A 24,231-nucleotide genomic window follows, 5' to 3' on the forward strand; every position below is an offset into this window, starting at 1 on the left:
TTGGCTAATTTTTGTATTTTTTTTAGTAGAGACGGGGTGTCACCCACGTTGGCCAGACTGGTCTCGAACTCCTGACCTCAAGTGATGCACCCACCCCGGCCTCCCAAAGTGTTGGGATTACAGCCATGAGCCACCGTACCTGGCCTTGGGTATGCATCTTTGGAGAAAGAGCCAGATAAGGGATGCAAATCTGAAAGTGGTCTGCATTTAGATGGTAACTGAATCCCCAAGAATTGGTGCAATGGCTGGGGAGAGCATCGACTGAGAAGGGCAGAGGGCCTTGGACCAAGCAACAAGGAACTCTCAATATGGAAGGATTCTGCGGAAAAGCCTGGTTTCAAACCTGGCTGATCGCTAGAATCACTTGGGAAACTTTTAAAACGTGAATCTACAGGTGCATGTGACTATATATTTTGAAAAACCTGTAGTAGCATTAGAGACCATTTGGTAACAGAAGACTGGCTAGGAAAGAGGGAAACAAAAAGATGGTGATGTTTCAGATACCAAGGGAAGAATTTCAGAAAGAAAGGAATCAGACAAGATCAGGACTGAATTTAGTAACAGGAAACCAGATGGCGGTGCATCCACTTGTCTGACTTTTTAAAAGTAGGGAGTTGGTGTTTGAACTCAATAAGGGATGACAGGAAGCAGCCCAGCAGGTCCCCCTGTGCTCACGTGCACAGCGTGAGGACAGGGAAAAGGAAGGGGAAGGAAGGAGTCAGATGGCAGAAAGCTTTTCATTGGAAGTAGCATCCGAACGGAGGCAAAATGGATGGTAATCAGGCAAGGAGCTAAGCATTCCTAGGAGAGGAAATACAGAAACAAAAATATGACAAGCTAAGAAAATATGTACACTCTAGGAAATAGTCCTTGGCTGGAACACAAGGAATTAAGTGTTGGGAACCAGGCAACAGAATGGGGCACAGCCCAGTTTTTGTTGTTGTTGTTTTGAGGCGGAGTCTTGCTCTGTCGCGAGGCTGAAGTGCAGTGGCACGATCTCTGCTCACTGCAAATCTCCCGGGTTCAAGGGATTCTCCTGCCTCAGTCTCCTGTGTAGCTGTGATTACAGGCGCATGCCACCATACCCAGCTAATTTTTGTATTTTTAGTAGAGACGGGGTTTCACCATGTTGGATAGGATGGCCTTGATCTCCTGACCTTGTGATCTGCCCACCTCGGCCTCTCAAAGTGTTGGGATTACAAGCGTGAGCCACCGCGCCCCGCCCAGAGCCCACTTATTAAGGAGCTTGTATGACAAGCTAAAACGTTCTTACCCTGAAGGTTAAAAAAAAAAAAAAATTTACCCTGAAGGTAAAAGGGCCCTGAGGAATGTAAGAAAGTAAGTGGTATGATTATATTTGTAATTTAGAAAGCCCATTCTGGCAGCCAGTATGAAGGATGGTCTGGGGTCAGGAATGGATTAGGGGAAGATGGCGGCCGAAACTTCCACCTGGAGGCTGTTGCTGAGATGCAGACATGGGACACAGATTCACCAGGGCAGGAGGAGTGAAGGAGAGAAGCGCGCTGAGGCGGTGCGGAATGGGAGGAGGTGGGGATATTAGTTTGCTTAGGTGACTGGCTTGTTGGAGGTGAGCCCTTGAGTTAAAGAATGAGGAAAAGACTGGCTTTAGATAAGGATAAGTAAGGATGGAGATGGGGTGTGGGAAAGAACATTCAACACTGGTAGGTTTATTCCTTTCTCCAAAGGAGAAAATACGTCAGTAACAGTATTGCTAGTTCCCCTAACTGCTCCTTCTCTCTCACCTCTAAGTCACTGGGCAGCCTGTTTACTTCAAATATCAAGACTAATATAGATCAGCTTCCTATAGTCAAACATAGTAGCTTCCACCAATCACTGCAGGGAGTTAGTTCATTCGTTAATTACATCATTAAAAATACTTATAATGCACCAATGACTTGCAAGGTACTGTGACTGGGGGAACTGATAAGTGAACAAGACATAACTGACCCTTCCCTCATAGAGATTACATTCTAGCAGGAGCCAAAAAAGATATTAATCATTGGATTATAAACCATTTAGTTATATAATGTCGCAAAGGTTCTGTAAAAATATAGGGTAGAATGAGGCAAAGAACAAGGCGGGTAGGGGGACCGAGGTTCCTAAATAGGTTTTAGTAGATCTATGACCTCCCTGAAATCTGTAAAATTTTGTCTGTATCTGTATACATTTAACGGGGTGGTGGGGAAGTGGGGGTGGGGGGCGGGGGGAGGAAGCAGAGATTCCATGCTCAGGAGTCTGTGAATCCTAAGAGATTAAGAACCGGCCGGGCGTGGTGGTTTACGCCTGTAATCCCAGCACTCTGGGAGGCCAAGGCGGGCGGATCACCTGAGGTCGGGAGTTCCAGACCAGCCTGACCAACATGGAGAAACCCCGTCTCTACTAAAAATACAAAATTAGCTGGGCGTGGTGGCACATGCCTGTCATCCCAGCTACTCGGGAGGCTGAGGCAGGAGAATCGCTTGAACTTGGGAGGTGGAGGTTGCAGTGAGCTGAGATCGCGCCATTGTACTCCAGCCTGGGCAACAAGAGCAAACTCCGTCTCAAATAAAAGAAAAAAAAAAGAGCGAGATTAAGAACCACTTTACCCTTCAAGTCCATCTGGGCACTATTTATATACAAATCTTTTCCGCGGGGAAGGCAGGGAGGGATAGAGGGGGAAGCCAGTAGCTTGGCGGTCTACTGAGAATGACCCCAGCTTTACGCTTACAAACATCGAAAGTAATCACTCTTCTATGTGAGAAAAGGCAACACACTCATTAATTTTTAAAAACGTAGTTACTTAAAAAGATTGGGAGATTTTCTATTCCTTATCAATGGAGATTTCCTGGCACGTGCCCCACCCAAGGCCCACGCCCAGAGCGCTCGAGTGGCAGGACAACAACCGCTGACATCTTCCCGTTCCGACGCCACAGGCTGCTCCGAGCTCCGCCTTTTAGATTGCACCGAGAGAAACCAGCGACAGCTTTGAGTCCAGGCCGGGTTTTCAAGCATCAAGACGGAAGTAAGAGCGGAAAGGAAGTTCCAGGGCCCGCGCTGGGAAAGAGGTGGGGGGACCTGGGGAAGACTCAGGGTGCGATGGCGGCGCAAATTCCAATTGTGGCCACCACTTCCACTCCGGGAATAGTCCGGAACAGCAAGAAGAGGCCGGCCAGCCCGTCCCACAATGGCAGCAGCGGCGGGGGCTATGGCGCCAGCAAGAAGAAAAAAGTGTCTGCCTCCGGCTTTGCGCAGGTACGCAGTCGTGCTTCCAGCCTGCGCGTGCGCGTCGCGGAACGGGATGGGGCGGGACGGAGCCGAGCCAGGGCGCGTGCGCAGTGTGGGGCGCTGCGCGTGCGGTCTCCGGTGTGATCGAAAGATGCTAGCCAGTGGAGTGAAGGACTACTCTTCCCCTTCGTTAGTACACATGGGCTTACAACGCCTTGTGTTGTAAGGAGAGAAGAGGAAGTAGGGAGGTTATTACTGACTTAGTAGTAATAGAAGGACTGCCTCTTCCCCTCGAGGTCGCCTTTAGCTTGAGGTTCAGGACTTCTGAGTGTCAGTCGTTCAGAAATGTGCGTGTCTTCCCCTCGTCCATTCTGCAGACATCTACCCAGTGTCTTTGAGGTGCATAGCGCCCTAATGTCCTGCATGGATGAATACAATATGTATTGATAAGTATGCTTTCTCTCATCCTGAGAAAAGTGCTTTTTTGACCCTGGGTTTCCCAATTCTAAAGCGGGTTTGGTCTTAACTCATGGACTTGTTAAGATTATGAAGTAATGAGTGTAAAGCACTGAGCTCAGCGCCAGGCCCAGACTCCAGGGCCTCTGAGCAATCTAGGCTCCGTAATTCCAGCAATGAATTTTCAGCAGGGAGTGGCTTGATTAGTGTTTTCTCTGGCTCCTGTATTTTATTCAAAGCGAAAAAGTAGAGAGAGAGTGTGTTACTTTGTGCTCCTCAACATATGGTGTGACACCGTTCACCCAGCCAGTCAGTGGCTGTTCTAGAAATCTTCTTGTTCCTTCTTCCGTAGGTGATTGGTAGTGCTTTTCTTCTTTAACCTTTTAATATTAAATACTTTGCTGTAGTGAGATTTACACACAGTACAATGCACAAATCTTCAAGAACACTGGCTCAACCACAGATTTTTAAGAATCCTGGCTCACGCCTGTATCCGAGCACTTTGAGAGGCCAAGCCGAGAGGATTGCTTGAGGCCAGGAGTTCGAGACCCGCTCCCCAACCCCCATCCAAATTTACAAATTAGCTGGGCGTGATGGTGCACGCCTTCAGTCCCAACTACAAGGGGATCACTTAAGCCCAAGATTTCAAGGTTACAGCAAGCTATGATTGTGCCATTGCAGTCCAGCCTGGGCAACAGAATGAGATCCTATCGCAAAAAAAAAAAAAAAGTACAGATCCAGTGCCCTTTTACATTTGTATACACCTGTGGCCACTGCCTGGATCAAGATAGCATTTCTAAGAGCGGGTGACCTTTTCCTGTGAGTACTGTCTTCCCTCCCTAACAGAGGTACCCACTATTCGGCCACCCTTCACAATAGACTGACTTTGGGTTGGAGCATAATGTAAATGGAATAATACAGGACAGTAGGGAACATACTCTTTTGCATCTGTCTAGGTTCCTTTTTGAGACAATGTTTTTGAGAGTCATTCATTCATTCAGTACATCTGTTGCATTGTATAAACATACACCTGATGAATATTTGAATGTTTACAGTTTTTGGCTTTGCGCAGAAGCTGCTCTGAACATTCTTGTACAAGTCTTTGTGTAGATAGATGCTTTCATTTCTCTTGAGAAGTAGTGGAATTGCTGAGTCAGAAGGTAGGCACACATTTAACTCAGAAACTGTTAAACAGTATTTCTGAAAGTAGTTGCACTGTTTTTGCATTCTTACCAGCAAAGTATGAGAGTGCCAGTTGCTCGAAATCCTCAACAATACAGAGCATTGTCAGTCTTTCATTGTCAGTCTTTAACTTTTAGCCATTTTGTTGAGTGTGTAGTAGTTATCTCCTTGTTTTAATTTTTTCTGATAGCTAATGGTATCAATCACTTTTCATAAGCTTATTTGGCATTCCAAATCTTTTGTGGAGTGCCTAATTATTTTTTCTAATTGGCTTTTTTTTAAAAAAAAATTATATTGATGTGTAGAAGAAGTTCATTACATTCACTTTCTTGACTAGACTCCTTTGCCAGATGTATGCATTGTGAGTAATTGCTCCCATCTGCGACTGGCATGTTTTGATAACCAGTTGTGCCAGGACCAAGGAATGTCACTAGGACATATGGGGAGGAATAATTGTTTCGACCCCAAAGGGAGCATTGATTAACTTCCACTACCACAAGCTTCTGAGAGTGATCAAATGCCTTCAGGAAACTGAAAATTCCCAGTAATCCAATATGGTGGAAATCTTAACTCTCTATTCCCTGTGGGCCTTTTTTTGTATCCAAGCAGCAGCCTCTGGAGAAGTTGGAAAGGGCAGAGCATTTCCTGAAATAGTGCCTTCTTTTGTCCTGACTCTCCTTTTCCCAACTGATATTTAACTAAAGGAGACAGGGTCTTCGTCTGTCACCCAGGCTGGAGGACAGTGGCACAATCATGGCTCACTGCAGTCTCGACCTCCCCGGCTTAATGGATCCTCCCAACTCAGCCTCCCAAGTAGCTGGGACGACAGGTGCATGCCACCATGCCCGGTTAATTTTTTTGTATTTTTGGTAGAGGTGGAATTTCACCACATAACCCAAGCTGGTCTCAAACTCCTGGGCTCAAGCAGTCTGCCCACCATGGCCTCCCAAAGTGTTGGGATTACAGGCGTGAGCCACCGTGCCCAGTTGTCTTAGATTTTTGCCTTGCTGTGATCCTTTCATTCTAGTTCCCTTTCCACAGTGTATAGGAAATAAGCAGGCATAAGCACAGTACCCCTGAGGGCTGCCGGGAATCTTCTTGGGGTCACCCTCATCTGTGTCACTTGCTCAACATTTCTGTTCTGTTTCAGTTCAGTTCATGTAGCAGTAATTTATTGTATTGTGTTTCTGTTCCATCTGCAGCAGTATGCTTAAAACATTTCAAAGGATTTTTGCTTGTCCCCACACTACCAAAAACATCCCAGGAGAGAATGACGTACATACATTGTATTTAGTTTTCTACTGCTGCCATTACAAATTACCACACATTTAGTGGCTTAAATAACACCCATTTAGTAGCTCATGGTTCTGTAGATCAGAAGTCCTGACACAATGCGACTGGGTTGACTCTGCTCCAGGTATCACAAAGCTGAAATCAAGGTGCCGGCCGAGTGTCTGAAGGCTCTGGGGAGAAATTTGCATGCAGGTGAATTCAGGTTGTTGGTGGAATTCTGTTCTTTTGGGGTGGCAGGATTGCGGGGCCCCTGTCTTCTTGCTGGCTCTCAGGTGTTGCCCATGTTCCCTGCCACATGGCCTTTTCCATTTTCAGAGCCAGCTATGGAGAATCTCCCTTGTGTCCAGTTCTTCTCATGCTTCAGATATTTCCGACTTCTCTTATTGCTGGCCCCTGGACTCAGATTTAAAAGATTTATGTGATTAGGCAGGGGATAATCACCATTTTAAAAAGTCAGCTGATCTGAGACCTTAATTGCATCTGCAAAAGCCCTTTGTAGCTGAACCTAGATTAGTGTTTGCTTGAATAACTGGTAGAAGTTGTGTGCACACCAGGGGCAGGTTACTTGCAAGGTGGCAGGGGTGTACTGGAATTCTACCTGTCACACAGATGAAACCATTAGGAAGATATAGTAATGTCTAACCTTGAGCCAAAGCTAATTCTAGGTAATTATAGGTGTTGGTGCCCTATTGTGGTGAGACACAGGAGGATGATTCATCAGTGCTGGTGATGGTACTCAAAGGAGAGGTAGGGAGGCAGAGGGATTTGAAGTTGGCTTGGAGAGGTTTGCTGGGGAAGGCATTCCAGGCTCAGAGCTGTGCACATTGTAAGATTAACCCGGGTTGCCCAAGGTTTCATTAGTGGGGAAGTGAGTGTTTTTCTATAAATGATTGTATTTCTTGAGTTAAAAGAGATTTTATAGGTCTTTCATCACCTACATTTCCCAATGTCAATAATTTTAGCTATTTTGATTCTTAAGTAAAAGCAAAGTATGTAAAACTTTAATGGAATTTTAAAATTTACAAAGCACATTTACATGTAGGACATTAGAGTGCTTTTTGAGATTGTTAAAGATAACTTGAATTATCATGAATTCTTAAGGTGGGTTTAACTTTCCTGAAATATGCTTGCTGTTTCTAAAGTAAAATTGAGTGCTTAGTTGAAATTTAAAGAAGTGTAGAAATTTAGATGCTTAGAAGTCCTGAGGAGTTGAAGGGAATATTTTTCATTAAAAGTATTCTGAGGAAAGCATTTATAGAAGCCTTCTTTACATCAGTGTTAGAAAATACTATTAAATAATTTAGTAGTACAAAAACAACTTTTTTTATCATTTCATCAAGATGGCTCTCTTTAGTTCAGCAGAAATTACTACTAATGTTCATGCTTGCTAAGGGGTGGTACAAATCATCTTAGAATCACAATTCTGTGGATTTATATTTTCAGCATAACAGTTGTTGATTAATAATGTTATGAAAGTGCAGTCTTCCTTTTACTCTGGTTGTTACTTTGAAGGGATTAATGTTGGTGGGTTGGGGAATAGATAACTGTGTTAAAGTGAAAGGAATAAGGATAAATAATAGTAATTAATATTTATCAAGCATTTACTACGTGCCACGCACTGTTCTAAGTACTTTCTTTGTACGATGCCATTTAATCCTCCAAACGACCCTCTGTGAATTGATCACTTAATTTTACAGATAAAAATGCCAAGGGCATAGAGAGGCTGTGAAAATTGCCCAAGGTCACACAGTGGTAGTGTCGGGATTCGAACCCACGCATGCTGTCCAGAGTCTACATTCTTTTTTCTTAACTGCCTCTCTTGATATCACTTTGTTACTTTATATATTAGAAGATTATTAATTAGATCTCTGGTATAACCAAATTCATGGTGCAGATAAATGCTTTTGGGAACAGTTTTACTGGATCAATATAGGGCAATTTAGGCTTTTCAAACGTGTATTAAAGTTGATAAAATGTACTGAGAAATCTAATTAACCTATAGACTGAGAGTTACTTAATAGCCTTTTCATTTGTGAAGCAGCTAATAAAACATCTAAAATGCAGAGGCAGTAGTTGCATCTTTAGAAGGATAGCGCAGATGATGAGAGAATCTTCTAACATTGGAGGGGTAGCCAGAGAATGCTGGACTGATTTGGTTTATTCATTGAAAAAACACTCATCCTACTATTCAACTTCTGTAAAACACAAAAGCAAAAATCCAACAAATCCTGATAATTTTAAGTCTTAAAAGTTATTCTTTTCTATTTTTAAAATTACCTTTGTTTTCATTTTTAAAGTTGACCTAAAAAGTCACCCAGTCTCCTTCCCCAACAACGATTATAATTTGTGTTTTCTACATGTAGATACGGTTTTTCATCATTGTATTTGGTATATAGCATTACGTGCCCCGTTTTTCACTTAGCATTATTTTGTGAACATTTCTGTATGTTGATAGTCTTCTCAATTAGACTTTTAAAAGTCAAATAGTCTTTTATGACTGTTGCCTGCATTATATTCCAAGGAATTAACTGCTCATATTTAATTGACTTTATTATTGGATATTCAGGTTGCCTTTTGAATTTTTGCTGTTTTAAATAACTCTAAGTAACCTTGCAGTTTTAGACCAGGGTCAGCTATTTGCATCTATAATTCTATGACATAGATATAACTTGACATTTGACTTTTCAGTAATAAGACAAAGGATATTTTTCTCCTTTCTTTATAACCACAGACAGAATGCCCAAATTATCCTTTAGTCTGAGTCAGAGTCAAGCACACTACTGCCTGGAGAGATGAAGCCATTGATTTGGGTTCTTCAGTTGGGCAGAGCAGAGCAGGGTGAGACCCGGGCCTTGTGAACTCCAGTCTGTTAGCCATAGGCGTGTGTTTCCTGAGTAGCAGGCTGGGTTTCTCTTCCCTGAGACTTACATCAGCTCTGTTAGTGCTGCAAAGAGGGGGCACCCCTTAGTGCTAGGCGTTCCTTCCTCTCCTCTTAGGGTGTTCATATCTTGGGGCGGGACAGTTCATCTTGTAAAGTCCTTAGTGATAACAGTGCTTTAGTAGCATGGAAATGATGCATCATTTTATCTTATTGCATCCAAGCCTCACAGACTTGATCTTCCCTTTGACTAAAGGTCTCTCTCCCTCTCATCCTGTTGTTAGTAGACACAAGAGTCTCAGCTTGGCTAAGCTGAGCAGAAGTGAAGAGTAAGGGTATAGTATTGTGGGGGTTGGGGAGAGGAAAGTGAAGCATAAAACCAGCTCTGGCCTGGGGCAGGGGTATCTCTGGTTAGAGAAGGAAGGGAGCCTGCCACAATCTCAGAAGCAGGAGGCAGCACGGGTATGATGTGACTCAGTTCATGCCAGAGTGGCTTCCTTTCTCTGCCCTGTCTTTAGCCTGACGTCCCAGTAGGGGTCTGGCAGAGGATGGAGTGAGCAAGCCGTCAGGAGGGGTCCCTTTCAAAAACCAGTGCTTCCGTGTGTCATTTTCATCCCCTTCTTGACTCTTCTCTAGCTTGCTGCCTGGAATGGCTGACTTAGACCTCTGGTCCTCTCTTCATACCACCCTCTCCTTACTCTCAGCAGATGTGCTTGTCTGCCTGAATCTAACGAGGGCGCCTGTCTGGCATTTTTCTCCCCCGTCTCCCTGGGGCCTTGGAACTAAATGCCTATGTCAGAAGAAACCCCTGTATTGCCTTCCTTTCACTGGGCACACAGCACCTTTGAGCTTCCTCACTGGGATTGGGGAAGTGGAATAAACAGAAAGAGAGAAATGTAGTATTTGGCCAGGCGCAGTGGCTCACACCTGGAATCCCAGCACTTTGGGAGGCCCAGGTGGGCAGACCACTTGAGTCCAGGAGTTCGAGATCAGTGTGGGCAACATGGTGAAACCCTCTCTCTACAAAAATACAAAAGTTAGCTGGGCATAGTAGTGCGCACCTGTAGTCCCAGCTACTCCTGAGTGGTGGCTGAGGTGAGAAGATGGCTTGAGCCCAAGGAGGTTGAGGCTGCAGTGATCTGTGATCATGCCACTGCACTGCAGCCTAGGTGACAGAGCGAGACCCTATCTCAACAACAACAACAACAAAATAATTTAAAAATGCCGTTTTTGAGCATCTCTGGAGTGGAAGAAAAAGCTAACTCCACTGCTTGAGGATAGGACCCTGGGAGCTGGCAGGTCTGTGGATGGTTCTGTAATCACGGTTGGAAGCTTGGGGGACTGCATTTTCCCCTGCCCTTCAGTGTGTCCTTTTTGCTCTTTAACAGTTCAGATTGTTTTTTTCCTCCCTGATGGCCACAGTATTATATCAGTAGTTATATTCTTTATGAGAAACTCAAACTATGAAGTTAAAACTTAAAGCATATCTGGCCCCAGGAAATCTCTTTCATAGCCTGTTTACCCTGAACTAGACCTGAAGCTGTCCCTAGTGGCAGTTTCTTTTTTTTTTTTTTTTTTTACTTTTGACATGTTGCTTACTGGGTAGCTCTCAGGGTTCTCTCTCTTGCTCATTTTATTTAGGCCACTCGTAGGCCCAGTCTCCTGACAGTCCAGGGCATTGAGTAGTCCTGTGGCCCACTCTGTGAATGGTTAGATGATTGGGAGAGTGGTTGCTTTCCTTCTGCTAATGCTGGTGGGTCTCCTAGGAACAGCTCACCCCATGTACCTTCCAGTGGGCCTGGGCTTTCTCCTTTGCCTTTGCACCACCACCTCCTGAAAGAGCAGATCACTTGTCACCCTTCCTGCCCTGCATGCCAGCTCCACCTTCGTTCTCAGGAACCAGGAGTCACGACCTCTGGCTCATTCGCAGCTGGGTGTGCCCCTTGGGGAGGCTTCACTTGGTCACTGTATTTTTTTTTTTTTAATCCTCTAAATATTTTAGTGTGAATTTCTTAAAACCAAAGTCATTCTCTTACATAAGGACAGTTAGGAAAGACTGCATATGGGGGAAGGATGAAGTGAGGGGCAGTCCAGACAGAAGAGGGGTGAGAACAGAGGAGGGCCCAGGTGCCCACATGCAGAGGCCCTGGAGAGGAGTGTAGGAAAGTAGTGAGGAGAGATTGTTCCGAATTTTATCAAATTCCGGGAGTTAACTGATGCAACACTGATATTTAATATACAGATTTTATTCTTGTCCGTTATCTGGTTCAGAATCCAATCCAGGATCACACGTTGTATTTAGCTGTATATCTTTTTAGTCTCCTTTAATCGGAACACTTCCTTAGTCTTTTTATCTTTTACGACTGATATGGTTTGGCTGTGCCCCCGCCCAAATCTCATCTTGAATTGTAGCTCCCATAATTTCCATGTGTTGTGGGAGGAACCCAGTAGGATATAATTGAATCTTGGGGGCAGTTTCTCCCATACTGTTCTCATGGTGGTGAATAATTCTCACATCTGATGGTTTTGTAATGGGAAACCCCTTTCACTTGGTTCTCATTCTCTCTCTTGCCTGCTGCCATGTAAGCCGTGCCTTTCGCCTTCCACCATGATTGTGAGGCCTCCCCAGCCACGTGGAACTGTGAGTCCATTAAATCTCTTTTTCTTTATAATTTACCCAGTCTTGGGTATGTCTTTATCAGCAGCATGAAAATGGACTAATACAATAAATCGGTACTGGTAGAGTGGGTTGCTGCTTTATAAAGATCCAAAATGTGGAAGCAACTTTGGAACTGGGTAACAGGCAGAGGTTGGAACAGTTTGGAGGGCTCAGAGGAAGACAGGAAAATGTGAGAAAGTTTGGAACCTCCTAGAGACTTGATGAATGACTTTGACCAAAATGCTGATAATGATATGGACAATGAAATCCAGGCTGAGGTGGTCTCAGATAGAGATGAGGAATTTGTTGGGAACTGGAGTAAAGGTGGCTGTTGCTATGTTTTAGCACAGAGGCTGACAGCATTTTGCCCCTACTCTAGAGGTTTGTGAAACTTTGAATTTGAGGGAGATGATTTAGGGTATCTGGCGGAAGAAATTTCTAAGCAGCAAAGCATTCAAGAGGTGACTTGGGTGCTGTTAAAAAGCATTCCATTTTAAAAGGGAAACAGAGTATAAAAGTTCAGAAAATTTGCAGCCTGACGATGTGATAGAGAATAAAAATCCATTTTCTGAGGAGAAATTCAAGCTGGCTGCAGAAATTTGCCTAAGTAATGAGGAGCCAAGTGTTAATCACCAGGACAATGGGAAGATATTTCTAGGACATGTCAGAGACCTTTGTGGCAGCCCCTCTCATCACAGGCCCGGAGGCCTAGTAGGAAAATACATTTCAGGTGCCTGACCCAGGGCCCCCTCTGCTGTGTGCAGCCTAGGGACTTGGTGCCCTGTGTTCCAGCCACTCCAGCCATGGCTAAAAGGGACCAAGGTAGAGCTTGGGCTGTGACTTCAGAGAGTGCAAGCCGCAAGCCTGGCCAGTTTCCACAGAGTGTTGAGCCTGTGGGTGCACAGAAGTCAAGAATTGAGGTTTGGGAACCTCCACCTACATTTCAGAGGATGTATGGAAATGCCTGGATGTCCAGGCCAAAGTTTGCTGCAGGGGCAGGGCCCTCACAGAGAACCTCTGCTAGTACATTGTGGAAGGGAAATGTGGGGTTGAATCCCCCACACAGAATCCGCACTGGGGCACTGCCTAGTGGAGCTGTGAGAAGAGAGCCACCATCCTTCAGAGCCCAGAATGGTAGATCCACCAACAGCCTGCACCGTGTGCCTGGAAAAGACACAGATACTCAATGCCAGCCTGTGAAAGCAGCAGGGAGGGAGGCTATACACTGCAAAGCCACAGGGGCAGAGCTGCCCAAGACCATGGGAACCCATTTCTTACATCAGTGTGACTTGGATGTGAGACATGGAGTCAAAGGAGATCATTTTGGAGCTTTAAGATTTGACTGCCCTGCTAGATTTCGGACTTGCATGGGTCCTGTAGCCCCTTTGTTTTGGCCCATTTCGAATGAAAGTATTTATCCAATGCCTGTACCCTCATTGTATCTAGGAAGTAACTAACTTGCTTTTGATTTTACAGGCTCATTGGTGGAAGGGACTTGCCTTGTCTCAGATGAGACTTTGGACTATGGACTTTTGAGTTAATGCTGAAATGAGTTAAGACTCTGAGGGACTGCTGGGAAGGCATGATTGGTTTTGACATGTGAGGACATGAGATTTGGGAGGGGCCAGGGCGGAATGATACAGTTTGGCTGTGCCGCCACCCAAATCTCATCTTGAATTGTAGCTCCCAAAATTCTCACATGTTGTGGGAGGAGCCTGGTGGGATATAACTGAATCATGGGGGCAGTTTCCCCCATGCTGTTCTCATGGTAGTGAATAATTCTCAGGACATCTGATGGTTTTATAAGGGGAAACCCCTTTCACTTGGCTTTCATTCTCTCTCTTGCCTGCTGCCATGTAAGACGTGCCTTTTGCCTTCCGCCATGATTGTGAGGCCTCCCCAGCCACGTGGAAATGTGAGTCCATTAAACCTCTTTTTCTTTATAATTTACCCAATCTTGGGTATGTCTGTATCAGCAGCATGAAAACGGACTAACACAATGACCTTGATACTTGAAGAGTACTGGCCACTTATTTTCTAGAATGTTCCTCAGTTTGGGCCTGTCTGATATTTCCTCATGGTTAGATTTGAGTTATATATTTTTGACAAAAATGGATAAGTGATGCTGTCTTCTTCTCAGTGCATCCTGTTGTGGCACTTGATGTCAAATTACTAATGATGTTAGATTTGAGCACTTAGTAAGGTGGTATCTGCCAGGTTTCACCAATGTGAAGTTATTCTCTTCATGTTTGTATTGAAGTATATTGTGGGATATACTTTGAGACTATAAATATCCTATTTTATTTCATACTTTGCCAGTGACTTTTAATATCCATTGATAACTTTTGCTTGAAATAGTTATTATTGTGGTGGTTGACAAGTAGTGATTTCCCAATTTGAATCTTTATTCCTTTTAGATTTATTAATTAGAATCCTATTGTGAGCAACAGCTTTCTCTTCTCTTCCATTCATTCATTTTTTTTTCTATTTTACTTTTTTTTTTTTTTTTTTTAAGAAATGGGGTATAGCTATGTTGCCTGGGCTGGAGTGCAGTGGCTATTGCCAGACACAGTCATAGTGCAGTGCAACCTCCTGGGTTCAAGTGATCCTCCCAGCTCAGCCTCCCAAGTAGCCAGAACTACAACAGGCCATTTATTCATTTTTTAAAATCAGTATTTATGTCATGGATTTTTATTTTATTCTATGGGTTATAATCCACTACTAGCTTTATTCATTCCTTCCTTTATAAATTTATCTGTAGTAGCTTTACTGAGATATAATTCACATACTATAAAATTCACCCTTTTAAAGTATGTAATTTAGTGGCTTATGGTATATTCACTGAGTTGTGCAATCCTCACAATATCCTATCTAATTTTAGGATATTCCTATTACCCCAAAGAGAAACTCATTAACCATAAGCAGTCACTTCCCATTCCTCTGTTCTGCCAGCCCCTGGCAACCACTGATCTACTTTCTGTCTCTGAATGTGACTACGTATCTCATATAAATGGAATTATACAATATGTGACCTTTTGTGTCTGGCTTCTTTTTGTTAGTGTAATTTTTTTCAAGGTTTATCCATGATAGAGCATGAATCAGTATGCCATTTTTGTGATTGAATAATATTACATTTTATGGACATACTACATGTTGTGTTTTATTTTCTATTTCTTTTAGAGACAGGAGCTCACTCTGCTGCCCATGCTGGAAGTCAGTGGCACAATCATAGCATACTGTAATCTTGAACTCCTAAACTTGCCTCAGCCTCTAGAGTAGCTGGGACTACAGGCACATGCCACCACAACTGATTAATTTTTTATTTTTATTTTTTGTAGAGACAAGGTCTTGCCACGTTGCCTAGGCCACTTTTGAACTCTTGGCCTCAAGCAGTCCTCCTGCCTCAGCCTCCCAAAGTGTTGGGATTACAGGCATGAGTTCCTGTGCTTGGCCCTACCACATTTTATCTCTTCATCAGCTGATGGACATTTAAGTTGTTTATATCTTTTGGCAATTATGAATAATGCTGCTATGAATATTTGTGTACAAGTTTTTGCATGGACATACATTTGTCATTCTCTTTGAGTGTATACCTAGAAGTTAAATTATTGGGTCATATGATAATTCTGTGGTTAACATTTTGAGGAACTACCCAATTTTTTTTTTAATGGTGTTTTTGCACCATTTTATGTTCTTACCAGCAATGTATGAGAGTTCCAGTTTCTTCACATCTTTGCCAGTATGTGTTATTGTCTTTAATTGTAACCATCCTAGTGAGTGTGCATGGGAATTTCATTGTGATTTTGATTTGCATTTCCCTAATGACTAGTGATGTTGAGCATCTTTTCACGTGCTTACTGGCTGTTTGTATATCTTCTTTGAATAAATTCTTTGCCCTTTTAAAAATTGAATTGTCTTTTTGTTGTTGAGTTGTAGAGTTCTTCATATATTCTGGATTTATGTATATACTGGGTTGTTGCTTAAGTTTTTGAGATTGGTCCAGCAGAAGCCTCTTCAAACTGGCTCCTGTGTCCTTTAGTATGCCCGTATAATTTTTTGGATGCTGTTATGGACTGAGTTTTGGTACCCCCATGCCCCCAGTATTTACTATTTTGTCCTGACCCCTAGTACACCTCAGTTACATTCTGGAGATAGGGACTTCAGGGAGGTAATTAAGATTAAATGAGGTTGTCTGGGTGGGCCCTAATCCTGGATGACTGGTGCCCTTATAAGAAGAGGGAGAAACTCCAGGGATGCACACAGCCTCAGGAGAAACCAAACTTGTCAACATCTTGTTCTTGGACTTCTAGTCTCCAGAACTGGAGAAAATAAATTTCTATCGTTTAAGCCACCCAATCTATGGTATTCTGTTATGGCGCCCCAAATAAACTGACACAAGTGCTTTCTTTCTGACACCACAAGATGTTCTAGTCTTATACTTTCCTGCTCCAGCCCTAGAGTCAGCCATTTATTCAGGGATCACTGGTTCTTAGAGAATAATACACTTGCCACTCAGTATAGGTATGTGGTGAATTGGTTCCAGAACCTCCTAGGGATACCAAAATCCATGGAACCTCAAGTCCCTGATATAAAGTAGCATAGTGTTTGCATATAATTTGTACACATCCTCCTGTATACTTCAACCATGTCTAGATTACTTATAATACCTAATGCAATGTAAATGCCATGTAAACAGTTGTTATGCTGTGCAGTTTAGGGAATAATGACAAGGAAAGAAGTTTGTACATGTTTAGTCAAGATGCATTTTTCCCCCACCAAATGTCTTCCGTCTGCGGTTGGTTGAATCCATGGATGCAGAACCCCCCTATATGGAGGGCCGATTGTATTTAGAAAGGATGATCTGAATGTTGCTTTGCCTATATTTCATTGTTTCCAGTCTTCTCAGTGGACAGAGCTAGGAAATTTATGTGTGTGTATACCTGCAATCCCCACACCTCTGTATCTATTTCTGTAATTATCTGCCTGTGTATTGAAAACTGTGAGTTCATATTGATGACCTCTAGCTTCAATCCAGTTCCACAGTGCTCATTCTGGCCTTCCCCCTTTTCTTATTTGCTTTTCTACATTTGCTGTGTATCTTAGAATACATATAAAGTAGTTTCATAATTATTAACATGTGCCCCTGTGAGAAACAAACTTACCAACTATGTATGGTTCTTTTTGGCCTTTAACCTTGGATTACATAGTCAAAATACCATATTCATAGTTACTCAGGTTATTTCTCCCTTGCCTCCCCTTCAGTGTGGTTGTGTTATTTGAAACACAAATGAATTTGTGTTTATAAGGTTTTTAAAATTCTATTTTTCATCCCCTGCCCCATCCTTGTTGATTTTATTATTTATTTTTTCAAGTATATGAAACCTTAACATGGTTCAAAAAGTCAAAACTCTACAAAAAGCTATACTCAGAGAAGATTTTCCCTCTTCTATTTCCTTCCTATCTCCCTCTCCATTCCACTGTGTTCCCCTCTGCCCCTGCAGGTAACCACACTCAGTTGTTTCTTTCCAAGTTTTCCTTCCTGTGTGTTTGGCCACTGCATCCCAACCAGAGATGCTTCCTTGTAAGGAGCTTCTCAGCATATACATCTCCAGTGCTGATGCTGGCATTCAGTCATGCCACTCTGTCTTGTTCCTTAACATTGATCAGTTAATCAATGAATCACTCATTATTTGGTACCTACTCTGTGCTAGGCACTGGGTTAGAAGCAGGGACAGAGGCTGAACTATGAAGTAAAGCAGCATGTTTTGAGCCCTCTGTGTATCCTCCCTCTCTGAATCTCCCTCTCTCTCCTTGTCCCCCTTTCTTCTGATCTGTTATTCCCTGCCTGTATCATAAAGCTGCTGTTTTGTCTAAACTATCAATCATATATACAATATATACTAGATGTTACTCTTACAAATAGTCAATGCAAAATAACATTGACAGCTGGCTAAAACTGCACAAGGTAACGTTTGTTACTGATTAAATGTGATGGGAGAATCAAATCTTCCTTATCAGACTGGGTCTCCCAGAGTACAGGTACCTGGTAGAAACATGATTACCATAAAGGAAAAAAAAATCGTACAAGCAATAAAAGTTATGTAAAAAAAAATACTAAATCTCACCTTTGTTGTAAAATTAAAACTGACATGGACGAATCCCAATGAAAATAATCTTAGTACAGCATAAATGAAAATGGAAAAATTAGAGACTATTTTTGCTATATAGAAAATGGCTAAATGGATATCGCACCAGAAAAGACAGAATATAGGAAGGATGGGGAGCAAGAGGCAAGGCTGGAGAGGAGGCCTGAATTTGTTCCTAATCCCAAGGGAAGTAGAAACCACTGGCCAGTTTTAAGTAGTGGAGCATCATCTTGCTTGCATTGAAAAGTGTGTCACTGGCTGAGCTGTAGAGAATGGGCTGGAGTAGGCAAGATGAGTACTGCACAGTCCTACCTCTGAATTTTGTAGCTCAGGAAGTTACCAGATAAATGCAAAGGACTGTGGGAGGAAGGGAGAGGTGGGTGCGGAGGGAGGGTGGGAGGAAGGAAGAGAGAGATCACTGTGGGTACAGATGGTAGGAAAAGGATGAGGAATGGGCAGCCTCTCAGTTCTTAGAGTTGACATTTGCACTGAGCTTGGAGGGAAGAAAAGCTAAGAAAGACCTGGGAAGTGGAGACGATGAGGTGAAGGGGAATCCAGACAGAAGGTGGCAGCCACAGAGGAGAGGGAGCACAGGGCTTGGAGTCCTTGGCTAGAGGCCCGGCTCATGTGGAGAGACCTGGAGAGGCGTCAGGGAAGGTGTTTGAGGAGAGAGCACTCAAAGAACTATTGCAGCAGTGTGAGAATGGTTCTTGTCTTCTCCACTCCTCTTCCCCCAACATGAATGAATGTATATATTCATATTCCACCATACTCTGTTACTAAGATAAGTAAGAGTTTCACTTACTAAGTAAGTTGAGCACCTTATCAGCATAAGGGAATCACAATAAGTTGCTAAAATTCCAGCTGAGAGTAGATAAGTTGTGTTTTGGTTAATCATGTAGTGTCTTAGTGTCTTCCATGTTCCATGTGACAACATGATGACTTTTAGCCTTAACTCTTTTTTTTTTTTTTTTTTTTTTTTTTTTGAGATGGAGTCTCACTCTGTCACCCAGGCTGGAGTGCAGTGGCGTAATCTCGGCTCACTGCAAGCTCGGCCTCCTGGGTTCACGCCATTCTCCTGCCTCAGCCTCCCGAGTAGCTGGGACTACAGGCGCCCGCCACCTCGCCCGGCTAATTTTTTGTATTTTTAGTAGAGACGGGGTTTCACCGTGTTAGCCAGGATGGTCTCTATCTCCTGACCTTGTGATCCGCCCGCCTCAGCCTCCCAAAGTGCTGGGATTACAGGCTTGAGGCACTGCGCCCGGCCTTAACTCTTTTTTTGAAGGATGCATGCAACCACTTTGGAAAATGATTTGGCAGTGACTTGTAAAGTTAAACATACACTTACCCTATAACCCAACCATTCCACTCCTAGGTATTTGCCCAAGAGAAATGAAAACATCACAGAGGCTTTATTTATAATAGCTGAAGACTGACAGTGAACCAAATGTCCACCAACAGGAAAATGAATAAACAAATTGGGGTGCATCCTTACAGTGGAGTACTATTGTGTTGAGTAGTGTGCAAATACAATGAAACAAACTGATCCATGCAACAATATGGATACATCTCAGAAACTTTTCTTTGTTTTTGAGACAGCGGAGTCTCGGAGTCTTGCTGTCACCCAGGCTGGAGTGCAGTGGCATGATCTCGGCTCACTGCAACCTCCGCCTCCTAGATTCAAGTGATTCTCCTGCCTCAGCCTCCCGAGGAGCTGGGACTACAGGCACATGCCACCATGCCTGGCTAATTTTTGTATTTTTAGTAGAGATGGAGTTTCACCATGTTGGCCAGCTGGTCTCAAATTCCTGACCTCGAGTGATCCTACCACCTTGGCCTCCCAAAGTGCTGGGATTACAGGCGTGAGCCACCATGCCCGGCCACATCTCAGAAACTTTATGCTGAGCAAAAGAATCCAGACACTAGAGTACATGCTGTTAGATGCTATTTATATGAAGTTCTAGAACAGGCAAAAGTAATGTGGTAGAAATTAGAACAGCAGTTGCCGCTGGGACTGGAAGGTATTGGCGAGGATAGGAATTGTGCTAGGGTAAACTTTTGGCAAAACTCATGACAACTACATTTAAGATCTGTGCATTCCATTGTATGTAAATCACATCTCAATTTTTTAAAAGTTAATTGAAGTCTGGGAAAATTGGAAATTGTATTACAGATCAGAAGTGGCTTCTTACTTTGGCTTGTTTTTTCTTTGTGATTGTTAGCTTAAAGGTTTTTTGCTTTAAACCATATTAGCCTCCTTGTCAGGGCACTCTGGCTGCTGCCAGCTGACCTGTGGGCCTCCAGCTTTTTTTCCATTTTCCTTCCTTGCAATGCCCATGTCCTGTTGTGCCCCTTAAGCATACCAGCTCCAGTCTGGGTTCTCTGGCCAACTAGACCCTTAAAGGGGCTGGACCTTTTTTGTCTTCATATTTTAAGACAGAGTTCATAAGATCAGTGGAAGTCAGAACTGTGTGGTGTCATGGAGATTGTGAGGGCTTTAGAACTGGCCCAACCTAGGTTTGAATCCAAAAGTCAATCACTATGTGACCTTGAACCTGTTCCCCTGGGCCTCAGTTTTCGTTTCTGTATGTTGGGGATAATAGCACCCACTGTGGAGTGGTTGCCAGAATTAAATGACCTTACTTGGGTAGGACAGCCATCCCTGTGCTTAGCATTTAGGGTACCCGGGAATCATAGTAGCTAGGGGTCCTGGCCTGTTTCTCCTGTGGCTTCTGCACAGCAGGTGCTATTCCCCGTGTGGTGTGCCCTGCCCTGGGGCAGGCTACCTGCTGGAGCTCTGGGCACACTGTCTTCCCTTGCATGCCCTGTGGCATCATCGCATGCCCTGTTGAGAGCAGAGGTGGGGAACTCAGCTGGAAGAAACTGACTTCTTCAAACTATTTTTATTGTGTTTGAAGGGTATCAGCATGGAGGCCATGAATGAGAATAAAGTGGTGCCCTCTGAGTTTAGCACAGGACCTGTGGAGAAAGCTGCCAAACCTTTGCCATTTAAGGATCCCAATTTTGTGGTAAGCATCGAAGGTATCAGCTGAATAAACAGCCAAATGCCACACATCAGCCTCAGATCTTGCTGGGCCTGCAGGCAAGGTGGCACTGGCGTTCTCTTCTCCCTCAGTCCCAGTCGCCTCCTTCTCCCCCATGGGTGAGATGGAGACAAAAGAAGGGTTCTTCCTGTTGATCTCTCAATGTGCCATATCCCAAGGACTTGGGTGTCCTTTGTGGATTCCTTAAAGGATACTGTTTGGAGGGTGGGTCGTTTCCGTGATGATTGTTCCCCTAACTTTTTCATTGGTCTTACAATCTTAGACAAAGCTTGAAATATTAAGCTAAATGAGAAGTATTTCCTCATTAGTTTCATAAGGTAAATCAAAGCTGTTGTGCTGTTGAGTGGAACACAGGGTACTCTTCCTTTCATTCTTGAGACTGGTAATAAATTGTAGCAGTTCAGATTATAGTGTTAAATGTTTTGATGAATTAGTTTTGGAAATATAATGTTACCAGTGTTTGCAACAGATTTTGGTATTATTTTCCATTTTATTTTGTCATCTTTATAGGATTAAAAAAAAAAAAAAGATATCCAGAAGGTTTGCATACTGCAGCTGGAGCTTTCTCAGCTCTTCCAGGATCCCCAGTTTGCTTGGCAGAGACTTGCCCCGAGAAGGGAGTTTAGAGATGCAGTCATGGATTTAAATCTGACTTTGTAGTAAATTTATCTTAAAGTATGAAGAAATTCATGAATGAATTCTACAAAGTTAGACCCAATAAAGGCTTTTTTTTTTTTTTACGTGCATATAAAGAAGTAGCCTTTTATTTCGACTCCCAACACAAACTAACTCAAGGGTTTTGACAATCTGAAAACCTCTTTTTTAAAATAAGATTAACATGTTAACGTGTACAGTGAGATACCTTTTAAAAAAAAGTCTCAGGGGTCTAAATGATGGTTGACAGATGAGCGGTACATTACAGGTATGATTAAGCATAAATGTCAGATTCTGAAATAGTAGTCTCCATTGGTTTTTGTTTCTTCTAATCCATGCCTTCAATTCGAGCACTCTGGCCACGGTGGCGCAGTAGCTGGCAAGAAGAACAGAACCTGGAAGAACCTGAAACAAATCCTCGCTTCCGAAAGGGCATTGCCGTGGCAACTGAACGATCCTAACTGTGAGCTGGCTAGAGCCTTCCATGTGTTTACAGTGTTCAGAGTAGGAACTGTCTTATAACAAACCTACAGTATTTTATTGTGTTTGCATCATTGTAGGAAATAATTTTTAGCTTGAGAATTTTACAGTGGCATCAGTGTGGGCAGATTATGTGTGTATTTTCTCATAACTGTATCTGTATTGAGCCTGTTTGTTTGTGTTGTCATGGATGTGTGGGTTTTAGTGTCATAGGTCCCAATATGATAATATTGGTGTTTCTACCAGACAAACTTCTCATTCAAAAGTCTACTCTTAAAATGTGTTTCTAAAAACAAGGTAGCCCAAGTATAATGCCAGATTTAGGAGAGTTCCTGACAACCAGCTTAAAGTCCAGCTCTTTTACTTTGTGTGCCAGTGTTTAGCAAGAGTAAATACTTCATGCTGCAATGTGTCCAGATTTATGTAAAACACTGTTGTATGTTCTGTTCAGCTTCACTGGGAAGTACAAGTTCAAAGTTCTCACCATCTCCTGCTCCACTATACTTCTTTCATGGGGGTGACTCACATGGATGACAAGTGAGCTAGTCAGTCATTCGTCTGGGTGTGGACACGAGGGTGTCAGGATGCTCAGATCCAGTTATTGGCTTGTTTGGCATTTCATCACCATCAGCCCATGTAGTGTGAGATTGTGAAAATAGCTGGTGGGCAGATGAGCTTTCCGGTGGTTCTGCTGGCATAGAGAGAGCATCCCTGGTGACAGGGCGGGGCTAGATCTGGAGCCTGCACTTGGCCTGTGACACACTGCATTATTTCTGGGAATCCTCCCCTACTTCTCTAGTTAATCTCCAGAGACTTCTGTGACTACTTAATCACAAAGGAAATTTTCAGGAATATTATCAAATACTATTTTAGGAAAAAAAAGAGAAGGGATTTGGATGTTTTCAGTTTCGTTTAGTTCTCTTTTTTTTTCTTCCAGACTTCAGTATTGATGCTCCTCCATCCTTTAAGCCAGCTAAGAAGTATTCTGATGTTTCAGGTCTGCTTGTGAGTATATCTCTTATAACATTAAATGGAAAAGATTTCACAGTAATGTCTAATTAGACAAGGGTTGAATATTGACCACGGCTGGTCCTGCCTGGAGCCCATCTACAGTGATAGGTGATAGGTTTGTGCAGTGTGTTCATTGCTGCAAACAGGCATCTGTGGGGCAGCCTGCGGGGAGGATTGAAACAGAAAGCAGGAGATTCCAGTTTCTCTTCTTTACCTCTGCTAGTTAACTATATGAGATAACATGAAAGAAACAACTATGTACTTCTTTTTTTACTGCAGAAGTTTTAAAAACCTGCATTTTAGATGATGATTGTATTTACAAAACCATGTTTAAACTTCTCTAAATAGGTGCTTTGGCAAAGGTTGTGACATTCAAACTTATTTTTAAGCATCAGAACCCCTTTTCCAAGTGAAATCTTTTACAGAATCCAGTACATAAACAGCCTGGAGCCACCTTTCTGCTGTGGTCCATGTGGGTCTGGCCACCTGTCGTCTTCCCCACTCCTCACCACAGTGACTGCTCAGGCGCTTCTGGGGAACACAATTCAGGAACTGCCAGCATAGCTGGAAGAGTGGAAAGTAGTCAGGTTACTAAAGCTCAGGAACCTCAGAGCACCCCCATTTCCTTATTTGCAGAAGTTAGAACCTAAGATTCATCTTAATCCTTTTTCATCTCATAAATTTGGAAAAATAATTTAAGTGCTTTACATGTTAATGAAAATATGACTCCAACTTATGTAACAAATTGGCCAAATTAATTATGTACAGAGGAGAACTGTCTCCTTTGTTATTATTATGTAATATCCCTGCTTCTCCCTGATAATATTCATTGTTCTGAAGTCTACTTTGTCTGAAATTAATATCGCTTTCATTCATGTGTGGATGGTATGTCTTTCTTGATCTTTTCACCTTTTTTTTTTTTTTTTTTTTTTGAGACAGAGTCTTGCTGTGTCACCCAGGCTGGAGTGCATTGGCACAGTCTTGGCTCACTGCAGCCTCTACCTCCTGGGTTCAAGCGATTATCCTGCCTCAGCCTCCCAAGTAGCTGGGATTACAGGCGCACGCCACCACACCTGGCTGATTTTTATATTTTTAGTAGAGATGAGGTTTTGCCATGTTGATCAGGCTGGTCTCAAACTCCTGACCTCAAGTGATCCTCCTGCCTTGGCCTCCCAAAGTGTT

At 43.1% G+C, this 24,231-nt stretch overlaps 1 protein-coding gene across 2 annotated transcripts in view; it reads left to right on the forward strand.

Moving 5' to 3' along the window:
• Nucleotides 1-2,782: 2,782 nt before the first annotated feature.
• INO80C (INO80 complex subunit C) overlaps nucleotides 2,783-24,231 on the forward strand; it is a 29,395-nt gene continuing 7,946 nt past the window's right edge. The window contains exons 1-6 of one of the 2 annotated variants that reach the window (XM_007974262.3): nucleotides 2,783-3,252; nucleotides 11,622-11,675; nucleotides 13,555-13,608; nucleotides 20,758-20,868; nucleotides 21,910-22,021; nucleotides 22,976-23,043. In XM_007974262.3, the coding sequence (XP_007972453.1) occupies nucleotides 3,097-3,252; nucleotides 11,622-11,675; nucleotides 13,555-13,608; nucleotides 20,758-20,868; nucleotides 21,910-22,021; nucleotides 22,976-23,043 (555 nt within the window). In that variant the 5' untranslated portion in view covers nucleotides 2,783-3,096. The remainder of the gene's footprint in view (nucleotides 3,253-11,621; nucleotides 11,676-13,554; nucleotides 13,609-20,757; nucleotides 20,869-21,909; nucleotides 22,022-22,975; nucleotides 23,044-24,231) is intronic. The other variant, XM_007974261.3, reaches the window with a different exon arrangement.

Source organism: Chlorocebus sabaeus, chromosome 18 (genome assembly GCF_047675955.1).
Source record: "Chlorocebus sabaeus isolate Y175 chromosome 18, mChlSab1.0.hap1, whole genome shotgun sequence".
In the NCBI taxonomy this organism is placed as follows: Eukaryota; Metazoa; Chordata; class Mammalia; order Primates; family Cercopithecidae; genus Chlorocebus; species Chlorocebus sabaeus.